Here is a 19,066-nt window from a genome sequence, read left to right as displayed (position 1 = left end):
TTAATTATTCAGTTGTTTTAACTATAACTGGGGGGGGGGGGGGTAATCAAAACGGTTCTTGATGTTATTTTTAATGTCTATTTCTTTGTCTCTTTATCTCTGATGACTTTGAGAGAATGTAAGGAGCCGCCATATGAGCAGGCTAAACTTTGAATCTAGTTCATTCTAGTTAAAAGGAAAGACTAATCTTACAAACTTACAAAGTAAATAAGCTATGATGCTTTTATGTTCTATGTAAACACATTTCTAACCAGGGTTTGTCAGACGCCAACTTAGCTGCTGCAGATTTTACTTGATGGTAGCTTACGACTGCGAAACGCACAAAATTTGGGCGGCTGCTGACCTTCATTTTTAGCGGATCCATTTGCAGATAAGGATCATGGAAAGAAACGAAGTAGCGGGTTTCGTCGTATTTTCACATTAGCTTTTCTATTTCTTCTATTTACCTAACCTACCCAAAAATAACCCTGTCAAAAGCTACTATAAAAATACGACGAACTCCATTACTTCATGTTCTTTTCTTGATCCGCAGATTATCTCAAATATTGGGGGCTGCGGCTGAACATTTTCCATAACTGCGGATGCCGACCCTTGGGGGTAACTTAATCATCTGTCTCTTAAGAGAAATTTAATGTATATAGAAAACTTTTAAAGATGAAAGGAGAATGTTTATTAATATTATTGTTAGGCTAGCAGCAGAGCAAACAAGAATTATTAGTATGTTTAAAAATATGAAGAATTAAATACAGTAAATTAAAAGAGAATGTAGCATAGAAAATAAGTCATTTATTTGAGCACAATGAAAAATCTTAAAAATGCATTACTTACCATGATCTAAACATTTCCCCTTGTATTTCAAAAATTCATTGCAAATCTTAACTTACCTTTTTTCCTAGAGTTGTACTCTTAACTTGAGTGACTTCTTAGCATTTTACAGTACAGCCAGTTAAAATATACATTATAAATATCCAGGAATAGGTACAAATATTCTAGAAAATCTTTGGAAGAAATCTGAAAGTTTAGTGGGTTATTAGTTTTGGCCCTAATTCGCAAATCTGTTTGGATTTCCAATTTATACTTGATGTATGATTTACTCAGAAAAAGCTTAGTTAGGTAATAATAACAAGCTATTGTTTGGAATGAAGTATTTATTCATGATAATTTATCTATGGAAAATCAAGATACAGCTTAAAAAATATTATTTGCCTTACAGTGATTGTATTTTGTCCTAAAGCCTACATTTCTTCAGTTTAGGTTTTAGACTTGTAAAACTAGTTTGAGCATTTAACTTAACTTTTGTTCGACTATGGCATGTGTCCTACTTAAATCCACTTAATTAGTCATTGAGTATCCTATAGAAGCCACAAATAATCTGCCTTTAAGCAAGTTGTATGGCATATTTTATTTGATCACAGAATCTTATTCCTATTACAGCAAGCAAACATCCATTAGTTATTTGTTTACATTTCTAAGATAGATGTTTGGTAGGCAGAGGCATTGGGAGCCAGGTTTAGCATTCATGCATTCTAATATTAGACTGAAGATAGATGTTATTTAGACTAATCTTAAACAGATTTTCTTACATAAGATGTAAACAATAGAACATGTTTTTTAACCAAACCTGTTATGTTTTTTTTTAAGTCACAATTTTCTTACACAAAAGTTTTGTTTTTATTTTTGTAAGGGTAACTATTTTCACTAAAAATAAGCTCAATTAAGCAAATCTACAAAATAAAAGCTATAATGTCTAATTCTATTTTACTCTATTATTACAACTATAAATACCAAAGTTATAGCCTACTTTTCAGATACTTTGAAGTTGCATTTCTTAGAATATCTTCGTACAATTTTCAATTTTGTATTTAATTTTTTCAAGAATTCCATCTAATGGATTAACTAAATTTGCTAAAATCAATGAAATAGAAAAACATTCAAGAGGCCATATTTGAAATGAAAGAAATTATCTTGAAGATGAAATAACCCATATTAATAATGGATTCATGAATTAAATACATATTAATGCATAAACGATTTTGGCAAATGTATCTTTAATCATTGAATAAAGTACCTAACAGGTTTGGATGGAATTTAAGGAGGAAATTTTTTCATTTAAAATTTTTTTCTTATTCTTATTCAATCTGTAATTTGTCCGAGTTTTAATAATTCTTTGTATAGTTGCACCCTTGCTGTTCTTGTAGTGCATTCTCTCAAAATATTGAATAAAACAGATAACAGAACACTTATGATTGTCCTATGAAAAGTATTTTGTCTTAAATCATTAAAATAAAAGACTTCCTTTTTACTTTTAAGATTTTGATAGGCTTACAAATGATCTACCTATTCCATGTTTTTTAGTCTTTTGCTATTTATTTTTGTTATTCTGAATGGTATTCCCTATTCCAGGTTGCATTATGGCTGTGCACCATAAACCTATCTTTACATTACAATCGAGGCTTGCAGCAGCCTGTACCAGCCTCCAGGGACAAGGGATGACCAAATTTAAATCTATACATAAAAATACAAATATTGATGGAATAAGAGATCTATAGTATAGATGTTGTATATACAGATAACTTCCCCCTTTCCCTTTTTCAATCACCTTTTTTGTCTGCTAGCAAATTGTTTTCTGCTACTTGGCTGTGTTAATATAACCTACACCATTGGTTGATTTTCAATGACACAATTGAGAGTCGGCACAAGGAAAGTACGATAGGGAGATACAGTTTTTAGTCACATCCCCCTCTAGTGTTTTACTCTAATGATGTAATTTTCTGTTTCAAAATATTTAAGTTTCTAGTTCTTCACAATAGCATTTTACTTGCTGATTATCTGGTTTAATTCCGCGCCAGTAAGGCCTATTTTATCACCCTTATTAGAATTTCGAAGCCAAACTTTGTTGATTGGCACCATTGAAATTTACTGGCACACGAACAGCTGTAACTCTCTGAGAAATTCTCAAATATTTAGGTTAAATCTATCAGTAATAGTTTTGGTAATTATATTTGTCTCAAATTTATTAATTGAATTAAGTAATGCATATTCGAATTAAAGTTAAGCTTATAATTAAGAGCAGGGATGAAAAACTTGATTTGTTTCGGAATAATCTGCCAATTTATTAAAACCATCATAAACAAAATCTGAAAAAATATCTCGGATTCATTTGGGATCAGAATCTTCCAATAACCAATTAAAAAAACTTTAAACTAGTGGAATACCTTTAATAAAACCATACTTTTGAATTAATGAATTGATGTGGTGTTTTGTTATGCAGTTTGATGGCTTTGACATCTTTGATACAGCTGGGGATGTGTATACACGCAGAATATCTCAGGTACGGCTTTGTAAAGTAGCGCAGCTTCTCTTTATAACGTTAGGTTGAGGTTGACCTACTCCTTTAAAATTTACAAAAACTAAACCCGGACCTAAACAAAGCTATCTTAAAATTAAGATTCTTGGGTCCTAAGTTTTGAAGCTTAAATGAACGCATTCCCAAACAGACAACTTTCAAGTTGTTGAGTGTCCTTTAAAAATGTACACATAATATTATTTGTGCAACTATGGGTATGACACTTCACAACATCCTTAATATTACCAGGGAGGGGGAGATCTATTGTGACAGTTTAATCAATCTACAACCTTTCTTCCCCCCCCCTCCTCTCCCAATTTTTTATCCTATCTTAATCATAAAATATTTAAGAATTGAGTACCTAAAGATTTATTTTTCATCTGTTGTTCTATCTCTGTATTACTAAATGCTACCCAGTTTTGCCTCTTTTCAGGAATAGGGAAATAGAAAAACTGATTTACCTCCAACTTTTACATTAATACTTTTTAAAAAATCCAATAATGTTTACTTTTATGCTGTAATAGTTCTCAACTAAAACCCTTCTAAATAACTTGTAAAAAATCTGTCAAATGTTTTTTTTTCAAATCCGCAATTTTTTTTTTGTGAATTTATTGATTCTGAATTCCTGGTCTCGCTTGAAAAGTTATAAATACAATATTTCCTGTAAAATCTAGGCCAATAGCTAGTAGCTTCATTTCTGAAAATTGCAGATTCAATTTGTATGGAGATTCTGAAAAATATAAGTTCAGATTAAAACAGACATTATCTAACCTTTATAGTTTGTCTGCAGAAACCAATTAAAGGCAGCTTTATTTAAAAGCGAAAATGAACAATATTTTTATTTGGAATCTAAGAATCAGAGAAATCCTTAACCACATAAATGTTTTATCAATGTCTTTTTATATTTGAATCTGCGGACAGTTGTCTTTACTTATAAAGCCATGCGCAAAAAAATATTTCTGCAATCCAAAAAAATTCGCTCATTTTTTGCTTAATGTTTATATCTGTTTTGGGGAAGATGCTTGCCTTCCTAAATATATAAATCGCCTTTTCATTCAAAAACTGAAGTTAAGTTAAGGGTAGACTCTGAACCTCTTCCCTAAAATGCCCGTAGAGTCCTCTGGGAGCTTTACCGCTTAAATTATAGAAAGAGAATCCTAAATCTAAAAACATATTTTTATTTAGGCAAAAGACCCCGTCAATATGGCGCGCCTGCAGAGTCACAACACAGAAACTTTTGTATTTCCTTGTCTTTCTTGCTTCTAGTCTTAGGTAAGTCACATTGTTGCCCTCGTCCTTTTAGTATTATTGTTCTTGTTAAAAAAAATGTTTTAAATGGTAAAAGTTGATAGGGTACAAGACATTAAAGGTTTTGTCCACTTTAAACTTCGAATCAAAACGTTGACTAATTTTTATCCAACCCTCCCTTCTTTCTCCCAGGGAGGGTGTGGGCAATGGCAGTTAAATACCTAGTATTTTATTATTTTGTACTCCTCTACCCCTGCAAATATTAATTACCATCATCATAAAGGTAAAAAACTTTAGGGTGATAACTATCTCCTCCACACAGGTAAATTTGCGTCAATTAATGGAATTTAGACTGAAACAAAGCATTTGACGAATGACATCATAATAATTTTACTTTTTATTATTATCTTTTAAAATGAGGTGCAATATTTTGCTATGTTGTTCACCATATTGAATTTTCTTTACTAAGGAGAAACCTTTATTCGTAGAAGAAACCTTTATTCGTCGCATATCTTTTTCATGGATGTGCCTTTATGTACATTTTACTTTATTTTTTATCAAAATCGAACTTTTCCCGTTCTCTGTGCCTTATTGAAATGTAAAAGAATTGATATTGACGTACATGAGCTGACATAATTGACATTGTTCTCTGTTTTCACTTAGTTTTTCTATTTTGTATGCAGCGCAGCTACTATATAATAGCAAGTGGACTGTCTTTACGTCCATCTAAGTATGATAACCGTGCCATCTAAACTTATTTTGTACAAGTTAACTTTTTTTTATTTTCCAAATGATTTTTATGTATTCAAGTTTTTTAAAATTTCTTTGGAAGTCATTTGATAGATTCTCCAGCCTCCAGGTGGTCTCTCTAAAGGTAAAAATGAAAAAAAAAATTTAAGAGTTAGATGTCAGCTTATGAGACAAAATATGTATGTTTTTTCTTCTAATATGTGAATAACAATCAAAAAGAAGCATATTTTGTTTTATAAGTTAACCTCTAACTCTTCAAAAAAAAAAATCTTATTTTTATTTTTTACCTGTACAGAGACCACCTGGAGGCCTGGAGCTCCGGAACCTGGAGGCCTATCCAAAAAATCTTAAATCTGGGGGAAATTCATCATATAAGAATGATTTTATTCCTAATAACCTATCCTCTCAGTCCAAAGACAAAGCCTATAATCACTGTTTACGCAAATGTGTCAGAACTCCCCCCCCCCCCCTTTATATCATGTTTTGAAAAAAGCTTCATAAATTTCTTAATATGGCTCCAGTTAATCTCAGCTGGATTAAACCCAGTTCTGAAGAAAAAAATATGTACCGTTAAGTATTAAAGAATATTTCTTCTTAGGGCCTAAAATCTCAGATTAATTTTTATCTTATTATTCGCGGAAAACTGTCTAAGACATAATTAAATAACTATTAAATCATATTGTTGACTTACATATTCTACACACAGTTTAAGTTAAATAAAAATTATTAGAATACAATGAAAAGAAGCATATTTTATTTTCTTAGTGACAGCATATGAAATTAAGCAACATGTTTTTGCGTAGAAATAAACCACGGAAAAAGATATAATTATAAAAATACAATAAACATTCCTAAGATAAATAGGTATTGTGAACATTTCTCGGGTATAGAATACCTTTCTCAAAGTACCTTTTGAGTACACACATTTTTTGGAAATAAACCAAAGATAAGGTTGGAAGGGGTTAGTTTTTGTTTATTGCTTTAGGTTGAGTTATATTGGGCCTAGGAAAAAATAACTATCATTTCCCCCCTATCTTCAATTTTTTATTGAAAATGATTTCAATGGTTGATGAACAATTTGAGTTAAAGCACCAAAGTCACCGTTTTTTCTCGGGAGTTGATAGTTTCTTAATCCAGTTTCTCATCCATGCTGTCCCTGGTAGAACCCTGATAATTTGAATTCCTAAAATATCTGAACGAATTCATTTAGCAAATTCTATTATCAAGGTGGAATTTTTTCATAACATATTATTAGGTCAAGTTTAAATACGACGAAGTTTTGGCAACGTTTTTAGCTTAAATAAAAAAAACAGATCTATAGTACGTTTTTTTTCAAATGGAGAACTCAATCAGTTTAGCGGTTAGCGAGATCTTAACGAACAATTAAAAAGCCTTAATACATTTTATAAAGTTTTAGTTTATTATTACGTAAATAATCTCAGTCTCATGCAAAACGTTCTAACACACTTCACTTGAAAGGAAGCGTTATTTCTTAAAAGTACACTGTTCTAACTAACTACTGTATTCAGCAGTGTTTCGGAGCCGGGAGCCGTGGAGCCGCCATATTTAGCTGGAGCCGTATTTTCGTTAAAAAACGGCTCCGGCTCCGGACTAGATAAATAAAGAGATTTTTTATAAATTATAATTTGGTAACTCTGTTTTTTCATGTGCAAATGCCCCTTTTAAGTTTTTCAATTCCATTTTTATCAAAAATTGAACTTTTAAAACCTTCAAAAGTCAAAAATAGACTTGGGAGAAAAAAATATGTCGAGATTTTCTTGATTTTAGGTCGGAGCCGGAGCCGCACCAAAATCAAACGGCTCCAAAACGCTGGTATTCAGGGATATACCAACCAATGATGAATGGATTTCTCACTATTTATTTCCTGTTAAAACTGCTTTTTATTGCTAGAATTATTGGATGGAAGAAAGATTGAAAATTAATTTGTTTGCTATTGTCCTCTCCCTCCCTGACTGAAAGGTCATTCCTCTATAATTTAAATTCCTTAGCTATGTATTTCTGTTCAATATTCATTAACAAACTTTTAACAATGTAATTTAAGTGACTTTTAGACTAAACAAAGTTAAAATATTGTATTAAATATTTAGTTTAATACAAATACATTTTTTATGCCTAAAATTTTATAAAAACTTAATTTTTCCTTTTTTAAACTTACAAACTAACAAAACTTTTATTGATTTTCATTTGTTTTCCTTCAAAATTTACGTTTTCTGAAAAGCACTGTCAAAGTAACACACAGGACATATATAAGAGAAAGTATACCTATTGTATATAAGTGTGATTAAATTTTTGTAAAACGGCTAAGAATTTTGTGTAAATAATTTGAATGTCTTTGTCGCTTAAATATTAATTTGTTTGAAATAAAGAAGGCAAGAAAAAGCTTTTATTGCATAATATGACACATTTTAACAAAATATTACACAGCCAAATTTATTCTAACAAACAAGTGTATGCATATTTTGAAGTAATTGTGTATGATTATTGTGTTCAGTAGGATCCCAAAAACTGCTCTAACTACATTTAGGCGGCCTGTACTAGTAATGGTCCCGTCTACATAGTAGATAGGCGTTTGGAATATCATGTGGGGATTCCTATGACAAATGAATTGTCCATTTGTTTTGTATATACTTGATATTTTGAGATTTTTCTTTGTTTATCATTTATTTTAAGGGATAGAATGATCTTGAAATTATTATATACTCTCACCTAATTATGATAAATAAAATTACCACTTAAGTCTGTAGATTAAACCAATGGTGGAAAAGTTTTGACACCGTTAGTTTGGACAAACCAATCAAGTTAGATTTGTAAAAGTACCCAAAGGTTTTTAGCTAACCTATGATATATGTATTTAAAACTGTACCCTCCTCCTTTGCTAATCATGGATGTGTTAATCCTTGTTAATACCAAATTTTTTTCATTGTATACTATATACTACATCAGTTAGTTATCAGTACAACTAACCCAAATGCAATGTTTACTTTTGTTCCTTTCTTTCATTCGTTTGCTGAAATATATGTTTGTCTCCTTGCAAAATGTTTTCTTTTAAAAACAAGGATGACAACATCTATAAAAGCGAAGCTTTTAAATGACGGGACAAACTAACATTAACACTCGTAGACTATCAGAAGTTAGAACTGAAAAAAATGTTTTCAAGAAGTAAAAATCAGCATGGTTAAAATTAGTGATGGCAATCCGTCGAATTTTTGGGCCGGATTCGGATTCCGGATTCTTAAAAGAATCCGTCAAAAAAAGTGGCGGATTCCTTGCGGATTCCGGATTCTTATTTTTAGTGGATTCCGGATTCGGATTCCGGATTCTAGCAATGTTTTAAAAGGCTTTTTTTTTAAATTAAAAAATTTATGTGCTACATATGTCCTAAAAGTTAATGTTTTTGGTTTTTTCTATAATTCACTTTCGAGAATTGAACCAGATTTTAAAAGATAATATATATAATGATGATAATCTTTGCCTTCAAAAAGGGGAAGTTGAAAAAATAAACTCAAGACGCTAAATTTAGCCTACTAATTAAGAATCCGGAATCCGCTATTAAAAAACGGATTCCGGATTCGGATTCTAAAATTGGCCCAAAAATTGGGCGGATTCCGGATCCCGGATCCGGATTCCGGATTGCCAACCCTAGTTAAAAACTTAAAATGGACGTACTGACTTTCACGTTTAAAATAGGCGTTCTTTTTATTGTTGCTACATTTATATGGATCATCATGCAAAGTTTGAAATCGATAGGACAACTCTAACATGCATGTTTAAATTACCGAAAAGAGCTAACCGTTACGGAAGACCGGACCGACCTTAATAACACAAAAAGCTTCGCTTTTAAAAATCCAATTTGATAATTCATTGACATACAGAGAACGAAACTGTATTTTCTTTCAGTTTTAAATTTTTCTCGAAGCTACTAAATAATTTCATTTGATGGATATTTTGAATTATCATTTTAAAAGGACATTAAGCAAGAAAATTTTTAAAAAAAGATAAGAGTTTATCTTCCTTGTTTGTTGAAGAATTTAAAATTTTTGATCATGGAAAGAAAACCATGATGTAGCAGGTTTCCGTCGTATTTTCACAGTAGCAAGCTTTTCTCCTATTTCTAGCCCCTGCGTGGAGCTTTAAACCACCGGGGCCAATTTCTTAACCCTTCGGGGCAATCATTTAACATTTACCTAACCAAATCATAAGGACAAAATCGTTAATGTTATAGTTCTAATTGATTTATTTTGTTTTACAGTATTATGTAATAATTGTAAAAATGTGTAAAATATTAACACATATTATCATAAATGTCTCCCTAAATTATACATTTTTAATCTATTACATAAACTTAAGCTTTTACAGGAAAATAAGATAGTAAAAATATTTTTTTGCAAATTGATGTTTTTGGAAATAATTACAGATGTATTATTACTCTAACTGTAGCAATGTCTCTCATTTTATATAGTTTTTAAAATGGATATTGGTACTACGTGGGACCCCAACCCTATCCCTGTGTTGCTCTTACCCTGCAGGGCTACCCCTTATACAACATGACATAACCTTACCTATCCAAAGGTTACAATTAGCACCAGAAAAAAACTGACCACCCTCACCCTTAATTTAGTTTTTTCAAAAAAAGAAGGTGGATTTTGTACTCGACAAGTCACTTTAAGGAAAGCGATTAAATAAAACTGAAGAAACAACATAAACTAATTTTGTTTTTTACTTTTCAGGGCAGTATACTTTGCTTCCCCCAAGCTCGACTCCAGTATTCTTGCCAGTCTACTCACAGCTTACTATCCAGTCCTATTGACAGGTAATATTTTATATCCTGATATCTACTTTGCTATTCACCTTAAAAACAAGTAGCATATTTGATAAAGATTTAAATCCGAGGCCCGCTTTTTGGATAATTATGGGTTTAGCATCCAACCCACTCCTTTGTCCATTCGTTAAATTGTAGATATACTGCTGATTTGTCAGGCACGTGACATAAATATGTATATTAGAAGATATCGTAGGCAATAAACAGGCAAAGAAATATACAATGACAACTTTAAAAATGCTTTGCTGATTGTTTCTAACCCTCTAATACATCTAGTAGGCGACGTTTCTCTATAAATAGTATAATTTAAAAACGTGAAATTTCGCCTGAAGCTCAAATTTTCTTACAATTTTTAAGATTTATCAGTAAATTTAAAAGTGTAGGTAAGTTTTCATTAATATTAAATATTTAGAATTATATTTTCTACGTATATTTATCATATTTTAATAAAATTGTTACCAAAATTGAGTTTTAACACGATCTCACATTTTTAAATATTTGCATTAGATAGGTGATATAATGACATAATTTTGTGTTTGTGTGTGTGTTTGTGTTTGTGAGAGATACTTTTGGTTATAAAATTATTCTCAATCCTTATACTAAAGTAACAGGATGTCTATGTGTCTGTGTATCTGTGTGTCTGTACCGAAAGATCTCGCTAACCGCTGAACCGATCGGGTTCTCCTTAATAGGGTAGCTTCTCATAGGTCCCGGGAAGGATTATAACTATTTTTTGGGGGGGTGGGACACCCCCAACCCCCCCAGAAAAGGAAAAATCCCCCCCCAAAAAAAAATTTTTTAAATTTTTATAACTAAAATTAAAAATGAGGGGGGGCATCTACCCCCCCAAAAAAAAATTTTTTTTGCCTACCCAAAAATTTTTTTTTTTACTTTTTAAAAAATTTAAAATAAGAAATTGGGTTATTAAATTTGACTCTCTCCTCCTCAAGTGCCCCTAGAGGCCTCTAGGGGCGTAGCCGCTAGTTTTTAATATTGGACTAAATGCTAAACGGTTCAAACTTTTTATCACAAAGATTATAAAACAAAAAAAGTATTCCAAAACTTTTTGTGTAGAATATTACCTACTTGAATCGTCTTTTTTTTCAAATGTGCCAGAATTTATTTGGTCAACATTAAGAACAGCTAGACTTAATAAGCGCATTTGCCTAGAAGCTTGCTCACAATTTTACGGATTATTGCTTAAGCTACTATTCCCTTTGCCCTCTTTTTTTAAAATCTAGGTAACACTGCATTCAGTTTTATGTCGGGCAACATATGGACATAGTTGTGTTTGTTTGAAAATATGATTTAAAAAATGAAATAGGAAGTTGCTGCAGTGGGAGGAAGCCTTTCATATTAACTTGCATTACAATTTTTATATCAGCTTTGATCTTGTTCAGTTCAATAATTGGATAAGAAATTTCATTTTTCCTTAATAATCTTTGAATTTGTTTTATATCCCTTTTTGTCACCTGCCATATTAAGGGGATAGTTCAACGAAGTGCTTTTAACGAGTTGTGGTAAAAGTCACGAAAAAGATAGAAAGCATAATTACAGTAATACCGTCCTACATATAGAATTTTGTAGAACAATAATAAAGTGGAAAAAACTACTTAGTGATAATTTAACATGTGTTTAAGAAAAATAGCCTAAAACCATCTGTTATTCTATAATAAATTTTCATAAATTGGATAACTTTTTCTTTTAAAAGTGTTTTCTAAAAGATAAATGGGCCAGCAGTAAAAATTGGGTACTGGTAGATACTGTTATCCTTACAACTTTACAGTGACCATCTCAAGGACTTGCTAATGTACCATAGTCATAGATAATGCTCGCAATAAACAATAACTTTATTTCAGGATCTTCCTTAGTTGTCTGTTTCTGGGCAGAAGTTTTTCACCTGGAGTCCATCAGATGGGATAGGCCGAGGTTCCTGTCCAAATCCTTTTTAGGTAAACTTTGCTATAGTCCGCTGGCATTAGCTTCAAGTTTAGCGTTGGTTCAAATATTCCGGCTTACAGTGCGTCATAACCCAAGCTTTAATCTGTGTTAACTCTATATAATGCCAACAACATGACATAATAGCCAGGACTTTCAAGTAAAGGTGCAGCAATCATCAAGTGATGTCTGTAGGATATCATATGACAAAGAACGTATATACATAGTATCCTACATTTATAGGTTGTTTCTTTAATGGAGGACAAAGAATTGGAATTTTACTATAAAAAATTGCTATCGGTTATAACATTTTTGGGTTGTTTTATTAAATTTTGATTGTTAGGTTCTGGCTAGCAGTAATAGTTAAATTTAAAAAAGTTGAGTTTTATAATAATTGGGAATGTGTAGGTATTGATTTAACGTCCATTGTCCTCATTCTTTCTAGAATTTTTTAGTGAGAGAGGGGATATTGGGTTGTTTGATTTCACTAGTCCCCAAAGTTTTATAATAATATTATAATTTCTTATTCGTTGTCTCATCAACTTTGGGAACTTTAATCAAGTTAAGTGTTCAATTGAGATCCCTGAGAATTTCTACCCTTTTGCATAAACGAATCCTAGTTTCCCTTGTAAAGACAATAATACATTCAATATTATACATACTTGACAAGTTGACATTCAACAATTTATACATGGCCAAACCACATGAATCTAAAGGGATAAGACACTGGCCAATAAATTTATGTACATCCCAAGTGATGATACACAAAAAATACCCCCTAAGTAGATTAAGATTAGTGGTTGAAACGTTTTGACACAATCAATCAAAATTCAGTAAAAGTCCCCAAAGTAGTTGTGCCAGTGCATAAGAAAACGTTATTATAAACTTTGGGGACTAGTGTAATAAACAAGCCCATTGTCCCCACCTCTCTGCAAAACCTACGTCAGTAGTATTGAAAAATCAATAACTCAAGTCAGGATAAAAGATTTTTAAATTGATAAAGAATTTTATTTGGGATAAATCGTATTAAAAAAGTAGACATCTCCTCTTAAGGGGCGTTTCGTCTTATTTTCACAGCAGCCTTTGATAGGTTATTTTAGATTAGGTAAATGTTAATCATTGATCCGCAGGGGCTAGAAATAGGAGCAAAGATACTGTGAAACGCCCCTAAAGAGGAGGTGTCAAGAAACTGACAATACCCAAAAAGTAATATTTTTTCTAAAGAAAACTTAATTTGCCTTCAACTTTTTACAAAAAAAAAGTATTTGATTCCATTAAAATGCAAAAGAATCAATATAATTACGAACTTTTTGAGCTGAAAGTCTTAATTTAATTTGAGAGATTACTCCAAAATTTAATCGGCTTCCCATCCCTATTTCTTTAACCTAATTATGGGATTTATCCATCCCTTTATTCTTGAGTGAATTATTGAACAAAATATATAAAGATTAATATATTATGTGTTTCTATTTCAGGATTTATTGCATTCAACATAATAAATTATTCAATTCTCATTGCTGAGCTGTTCCTTATCAAATTTGGATATGAGGTAAGATAGAAATGTATTAGTCATTGCTTTATCAAATAACTTAATTCTATGAAAGCGTTGAACTTGATTTTTCTACGGCGAAAAAAGCAGTAGGTATTGTGTTCATGTCTGAATTTATAGATTTCGTCAAATACTTAACCGATTGAGTTCTACATTATGTGGAAGCTTCACAAAGGTCCCGGGGTGGTTTTAGGCTATTTTCTGTTTTCCCTACCATTTGAAGAGCACCTAGATTATTAAATAATTGTAGTCTTGCCCATTAGTGGAAATTTATCGTATTGGAAATACTTTTATCTAAAATAGATTTTAAAAAAACTTCTCATGATCTATAAGAGACTAAGAAAGACTATAAAAGTCAAGCGATTAGCGTAATCACATACAATCAGACATCCTTTTGCATAATAAATAATTTGTTTTAGGACGATGAGTATTACGCCCACATATTCAATGGTTGTTACGCGGGACTCATGTTTATTGTTGTCATTTTCTTCCTCATCTATGGAGTCGAGGTCTTCTTTAAGGTAAGCAACTAGAGCCTAGTCGACAGGTATATTTCGGGTTCGAGTCCGTGCTATGAAAGGGTATGGGTGAGTGGCACCTGAACTGAACTTCAGTCAACTTAATGCTAGACTCTTGGTCCTTCACCTCATACATGTGATACAGTACAAAGCATACAACCAACCCTTTGATTGCACGATCTTTGTCCTCGATCCTCAAGATCCTCACTGTGCATGGTAATGAGTTGCGCCTGTTTGAGGCCAAGGCATTGAAAGTGTAACATGTCATAGCAATAATATCTATAACTTGTGAAATGACGTAATGAGTATGTATTTAAGGGTAAATACCCGACTAAGATGACATTTAATCATCATTTTAAGTAAAGTCATATATCCTTTCATACTATCATGGAATAAAATGGTTGTTATCTTAGCATACAAAAGTTGACTTTCATTCATCATTAACAATGGATTTAGAGTTAATGTTGCGTTTGAAATAAATATTACATATTTATTTTATGTATTTTTGACTTAATAAACGCGTTTGATGGTTTATTTACATCATTTAAATACCTATGATTTTTAAAAATGATTAAGCTCAATTACTTTATATAATTTTAATCGAATTATTTGGTACTTACTAGCGGCTATGCCCCTAGAGGCCTCTAGTAGCACTTAAGGGAAGTTGGAGAAGCTTCACTGTAAAGGAGAACTATATCGATCCAACGATTAGTGAGATTTTAAGCTACAGACTTGATAGATATCATGTTACTTTTATATAAGGATATAAAATTCCTGAGGGGAGTGGATATAGGCTGTTTATTACACTAGTCCCCAAAGTCTTATATTAACGTTTTTCATTTGTTTGCTTAACAACCTTGGGTACTTTTATAAAAATTTAATTGGTTGGTTCATTAGTCGAGTGTTCAAAGGTTTCAAGCACTAATTGTAATCTACAGAAGGGGTAATTTTGTGTATCATCATTAGGGATGTACATGAATTTGTTCCTCAGAATAATAATTAAATAGCTACCTACCTAGGTACGTGGCGGTTTTACAATCCAGAATGTTCCAAACATAATCAACACAAGAAGATCACCATTGAAAAAGAGAACCTCCACCACAAAGGTAAAGAATAGTTATTTATCGCATCCTAATATAAACAGCTTTCCGCGGATATAAAAATGTACAATTATAAGATTAAAACCTGATTTTTAGCCTAGAGATGCCGAAGGCATGGCCAAAAAAGTGGTTTTAATCCCATGATTATGGCGGAGAACCGGTTCTTATTCACCGGATATTTAGAACCACGCTATCTTATTCGTTGGCTTATAAATTTTCACCACTTTTATAAAAGTAAAAATAAAATTTGAGGGCGACTTCTCTTTGGAAGGTGAGGGTACCCTACCCTAAATACACAGATAGACGGATGGAAATACTGTTATTTTTATATATAGATAGATATATACTGAAGTTAAATTCTCTAGAATATATGTAAATCTAAATATAACAAAGTTTACTTATGTAAGAAATTTCATGAAAAATTAATTTATTTTCTCACAGAATTGAATTGAGCTAAGTATAGTACCTATACATATTTTATAACATCAAACAAGAATGATTAAAATTATAGCTGCAGCGTGGCCATATTCTTCAGTATACTGAAAATCTTCAGTATTCTTCGGTATTTGGAAATTGGGGCTTCAGTATTTTCAGTAAATACTGAATATTCAGTATTTGAAAATTTTATTCAGTATTTTTCAGTTTTTGGAAATTTTCATGATTCAGTATTTTCATTATTTCTTAAATTCCAAAAAAATTTGCTTAAATACGATGTTTATTTAAGTAGTTGATGTCAGATTTTTTTCGGCGCTTCGCGCCTCACTTTACTTTCCTTTGAATTACCCTATAACTTTGTACATTAATTTTTTTTTTTTTATGGTAATATACATTTTTTTTCAATTTCATCTCAAATATAAATTTTTTAGATATTTGAGATGCTTTTATACAGTATTTTTTTTGTCTATTAATAGAATGAATAATCTAAGGTGAGTACTTTGCATGATTATTGAAGGTAAAGTTTTTTAGCATGCTCTTAACCATAGACGTCCAAGGGGGGGGGGGGTAAAGTGGCGATTACCCCACCCCCAAAATTTTTTTCATTTTACCCCCCCCCCCCCATTCATAATTTACCCCTACCCTGAGGGGTGCCTACGGCACCCCCAACCATTTAATAAAATTTAAATTACCCCTCCAAAAATTTTACCCCGGGGGTAAATTTGGGGGGGGGGGTAAACAAAATTTACCACTGCCAACAGATTTCATGGGGGGTAATTACCCCCCCCCCCTCCCCAAACAAATTTTACCCCCGGGGTAAAAATTTTGGGGGGGGGGTAAACAAAAATTTGCGGCGCGCTTCGCGCGCCATTTTACCCCCTCCAAAAGCGAATTATCCCCCCCTTCAAAAATTTCCCCCCCCCCCCCCCAAAAAAAAAAGGTTGGACGTCTATGCTCTTAACTCAACTAAAAAGTATTTAAGTTTTGTAATCATTTAAAATATTTATCAGTCATTTTCTGCTTAATTGGTGCAAGAAAATCTAAGAGGCAAAATTAAAAGATCTTTAAAATATCCCACTAATAACAAAGCTATGATGATATGAAATTTTGAAATGAGGAATCATATAAAAAAATACTTATTCAGTATTTGTATTTTTTTGTTCAGTATTTCAGTATTTTTTCTTATTTTAGGATTCAGTATTTTCAGTATTTCCTTTTTTTTCTTCAGTATCAGTATTTTTTTGGTTGTGGCCACACTGTAGCTGGCAATCCGAATCCGCCAAATTTTTCCATCATTTTTTGACCCAGAATCAGAATCCGCAAACCGCAATTCAAATTGCGGATTCAGAATGTTAGTTTTTATGACTTGTAGCACTTTAAAAAAAATTTATATATGGTAGACAAGAAAAAGTATTTTATTGTTTCTTAACTACAGGTAAAATGGTGGGTAGCTTCCAAAGTTATTTGTTATTTTCACAGTAGCTTTTCATGCTTATCTAGATTAGGTTAGGTTAAGTGAGGGTTAGAAATGGCCGCAGTAGGGGCAAGAATATTATTTTATTTTAGAAAGACCTTTGAAAATATTCTGGAATCCGCATTTTTTTCGTATTTTTGTAAGAATCCGAATCCGACCCAAAAATTCGGTAGATTTACCATCCCTAATCAAAATTCATCGTGTTTAGTAGCGGAGCTACAAATGGATTAGGTCTATAAGTCAGTCATAACGATTATATAGTACCAATACATTGTAGTATGATTTATTATACTTAGGTTTTTTAACATAAAAAATGTGCTTTTTTGTTGCGCTACTTGTCCAAAATCATTAATATCCTAGTTTTATTAAAAAGTTCAAGTTAAAAAATCTAAAAAGGAAAGACTGTTATAGGATGCTACACAGTAAAAAATATCTTTTTTTAATGCTACTCAAATGTAAATTGAGTTTCATATTTTTGCTTTGATCATGTTTAAATTGTATAAGTGTTTTGTTTCTTTTAAAAACAGAGTTGAAACAAAAAATATTTGTTTTTATTTTTCGCTCTTTGATTCATTTAGTTTCTATGCGAAATATTTGATAAAATATATAAATTGTTAAACTTTTGGTTGTTGATAAAGTTTTTTTTGCTTACATTTGTTTGAAGGGAAAATATTGCTTTTAAGAAAATGGTACATAACATGGTATTTTAATACAGTATGTTTATTTTGCTTATAAATTAAAATTATTTTTGTCCTTAAATAAATCTATGCAGGAAGGTACAATTTCTACAAGATTAAAAACCTACCTATCAAATCTTTTTCTGACAGTTCTTCTAATATTTTTCAGTTTGCTGATCCCTGCCCCTATATATTTTTATGTGGATCTATTTTTATTTTTGTTGTACGTGTGTACTTTGGTCATGTGTTGTAAAATTAAAGGAAACAAGGATGATTGCGTTAAAATCATCCTAGTTAAAATAAAGTAAAAGGATGTTTGTGTGTGTCTATTTTTACCGAAGGATCTCCCTAACCGATGGATAGATATGTTTCTTCTTTAAAGTGTAGCTTCTCATATGTCCTGGAAAGGTTTATAACTAATTTGGGGGAGGGCGCATCCTTTTGCATAAGATAAAGTTTGAACTTAGAACTTATCTAAAGTGAGAAAATGCTTTGATACATTAATATTAAACTGTAAGGCAGTTTCTCTTTTAGAACGGTCTATTGATCTTTTTTCACCTTAAGGGTATTTATTTAGGCATAGGGACGAACAAGACTTGTAGAAAAACATCGCTACATAAAAAAGTACACCTCTGTTTAAACCTACATATGCAATGTCATTTTTAAGTGTGAATGTATTTTTTAGTAGGTAGCGAAGCTAATTTGTAATGTCCGTCTGTATGTCTGTAACGTTTTTAAGAAAATGCGATTTTATCGGCTCTTATAAAAGAGAGACAGCTGAAACTGCTTGTCAACATTCTTATCAATATGGAGCTTAATTAAGTGTAAAACCATGGCGGTCGGACTGCTTTTAAACAGATTATTAGCCGCTTTTATTTTTAACAACTGATTTTATTGACTCATAATAAAGTACACCTCTGTTTAAACCTACATATGCAAAGTGTAGGCATTTTTATGTGTGAATGTTTTTTGGCGTACTCTTTTTACTTTAGCTAGATGTTACTTTATTACTACAATTTTTTTTAAGCAAAACAAAGGATTGAATTTTCTGAAATCGATAGTTGGTAGTTTGCCTTCTACTTTTCAATCGATCAAAATGTTGCTTATTATTTTGATAATTTTTTTTTAAAAAGTTGATGGATTTTTTTTGCTACTTTTAGGAAACATTTCATGCATTATGTTCTTTTAACT

General features: G+C 31.6%; 1 protein-coding gene across 2 annotated transcripts in view; it reads left to right on the top strand.

The window, feature by feature from the left end:
- Positions 1–19,066, top strand: part of LOC145328744 (uncharacterized) — a 42,151-nt gene that overhangs the window by 9,566 nt on the left and 13,519 nt on the right. For both annotated transcript variants that reach the window (XR_013882579.1, XM_080172566.1), the window contains exons 7-13: positions 3,272–3,331; positions 4,532–4,618; positions 10,093–10,175; positions 12,044–12,136; positions 13,598–13,671; positions 14,091–14,192; positions 15,209–15,295. Coding sequence is in view for 1 of the 2 variants with exons in the window: in XM_080172566.1 (XP_080028692.1) it covers positions 3,272–3,331; positions 4,532–4,618; positions 10,093–10,175; positions 12,044–12,136; positions 13,598–13,671; positions 14,091–14,192; positions 15,209–15,295 (586 nt within the window). In the remaining variant the exon portion in view is untranslated. The remainder of the gene's footprint in view (positions 1–3,271; positions 3,332–4,531; positions 4,619–10,092; positions 10,176–12,043; positions 12,137–13,597; positions 13,672–14,090; positions 14,193–15,208; positions 15,296–19,066) is intronic.

Source organism: Acartia tonsa, chromosome 9, assembly GCF_053477335.1.
Source record: "Acartia tonsa isolate MP-2025a chromosome 9, ASM5347733v1, whole genome shotgun sequence".
In the NCBI taxonomy this organism is placed as follows: Eukaryota; Metazoa; Arthropoda; class Copepoda; order Calanoida; family Acartiidae; genus Acartia; species Acartia tonsa.
The sequence above is the reverse complement of the archived record's forward strand: the minus strand, read 5'-3'. Positions and strand labels throughout refer to the sequence as shown.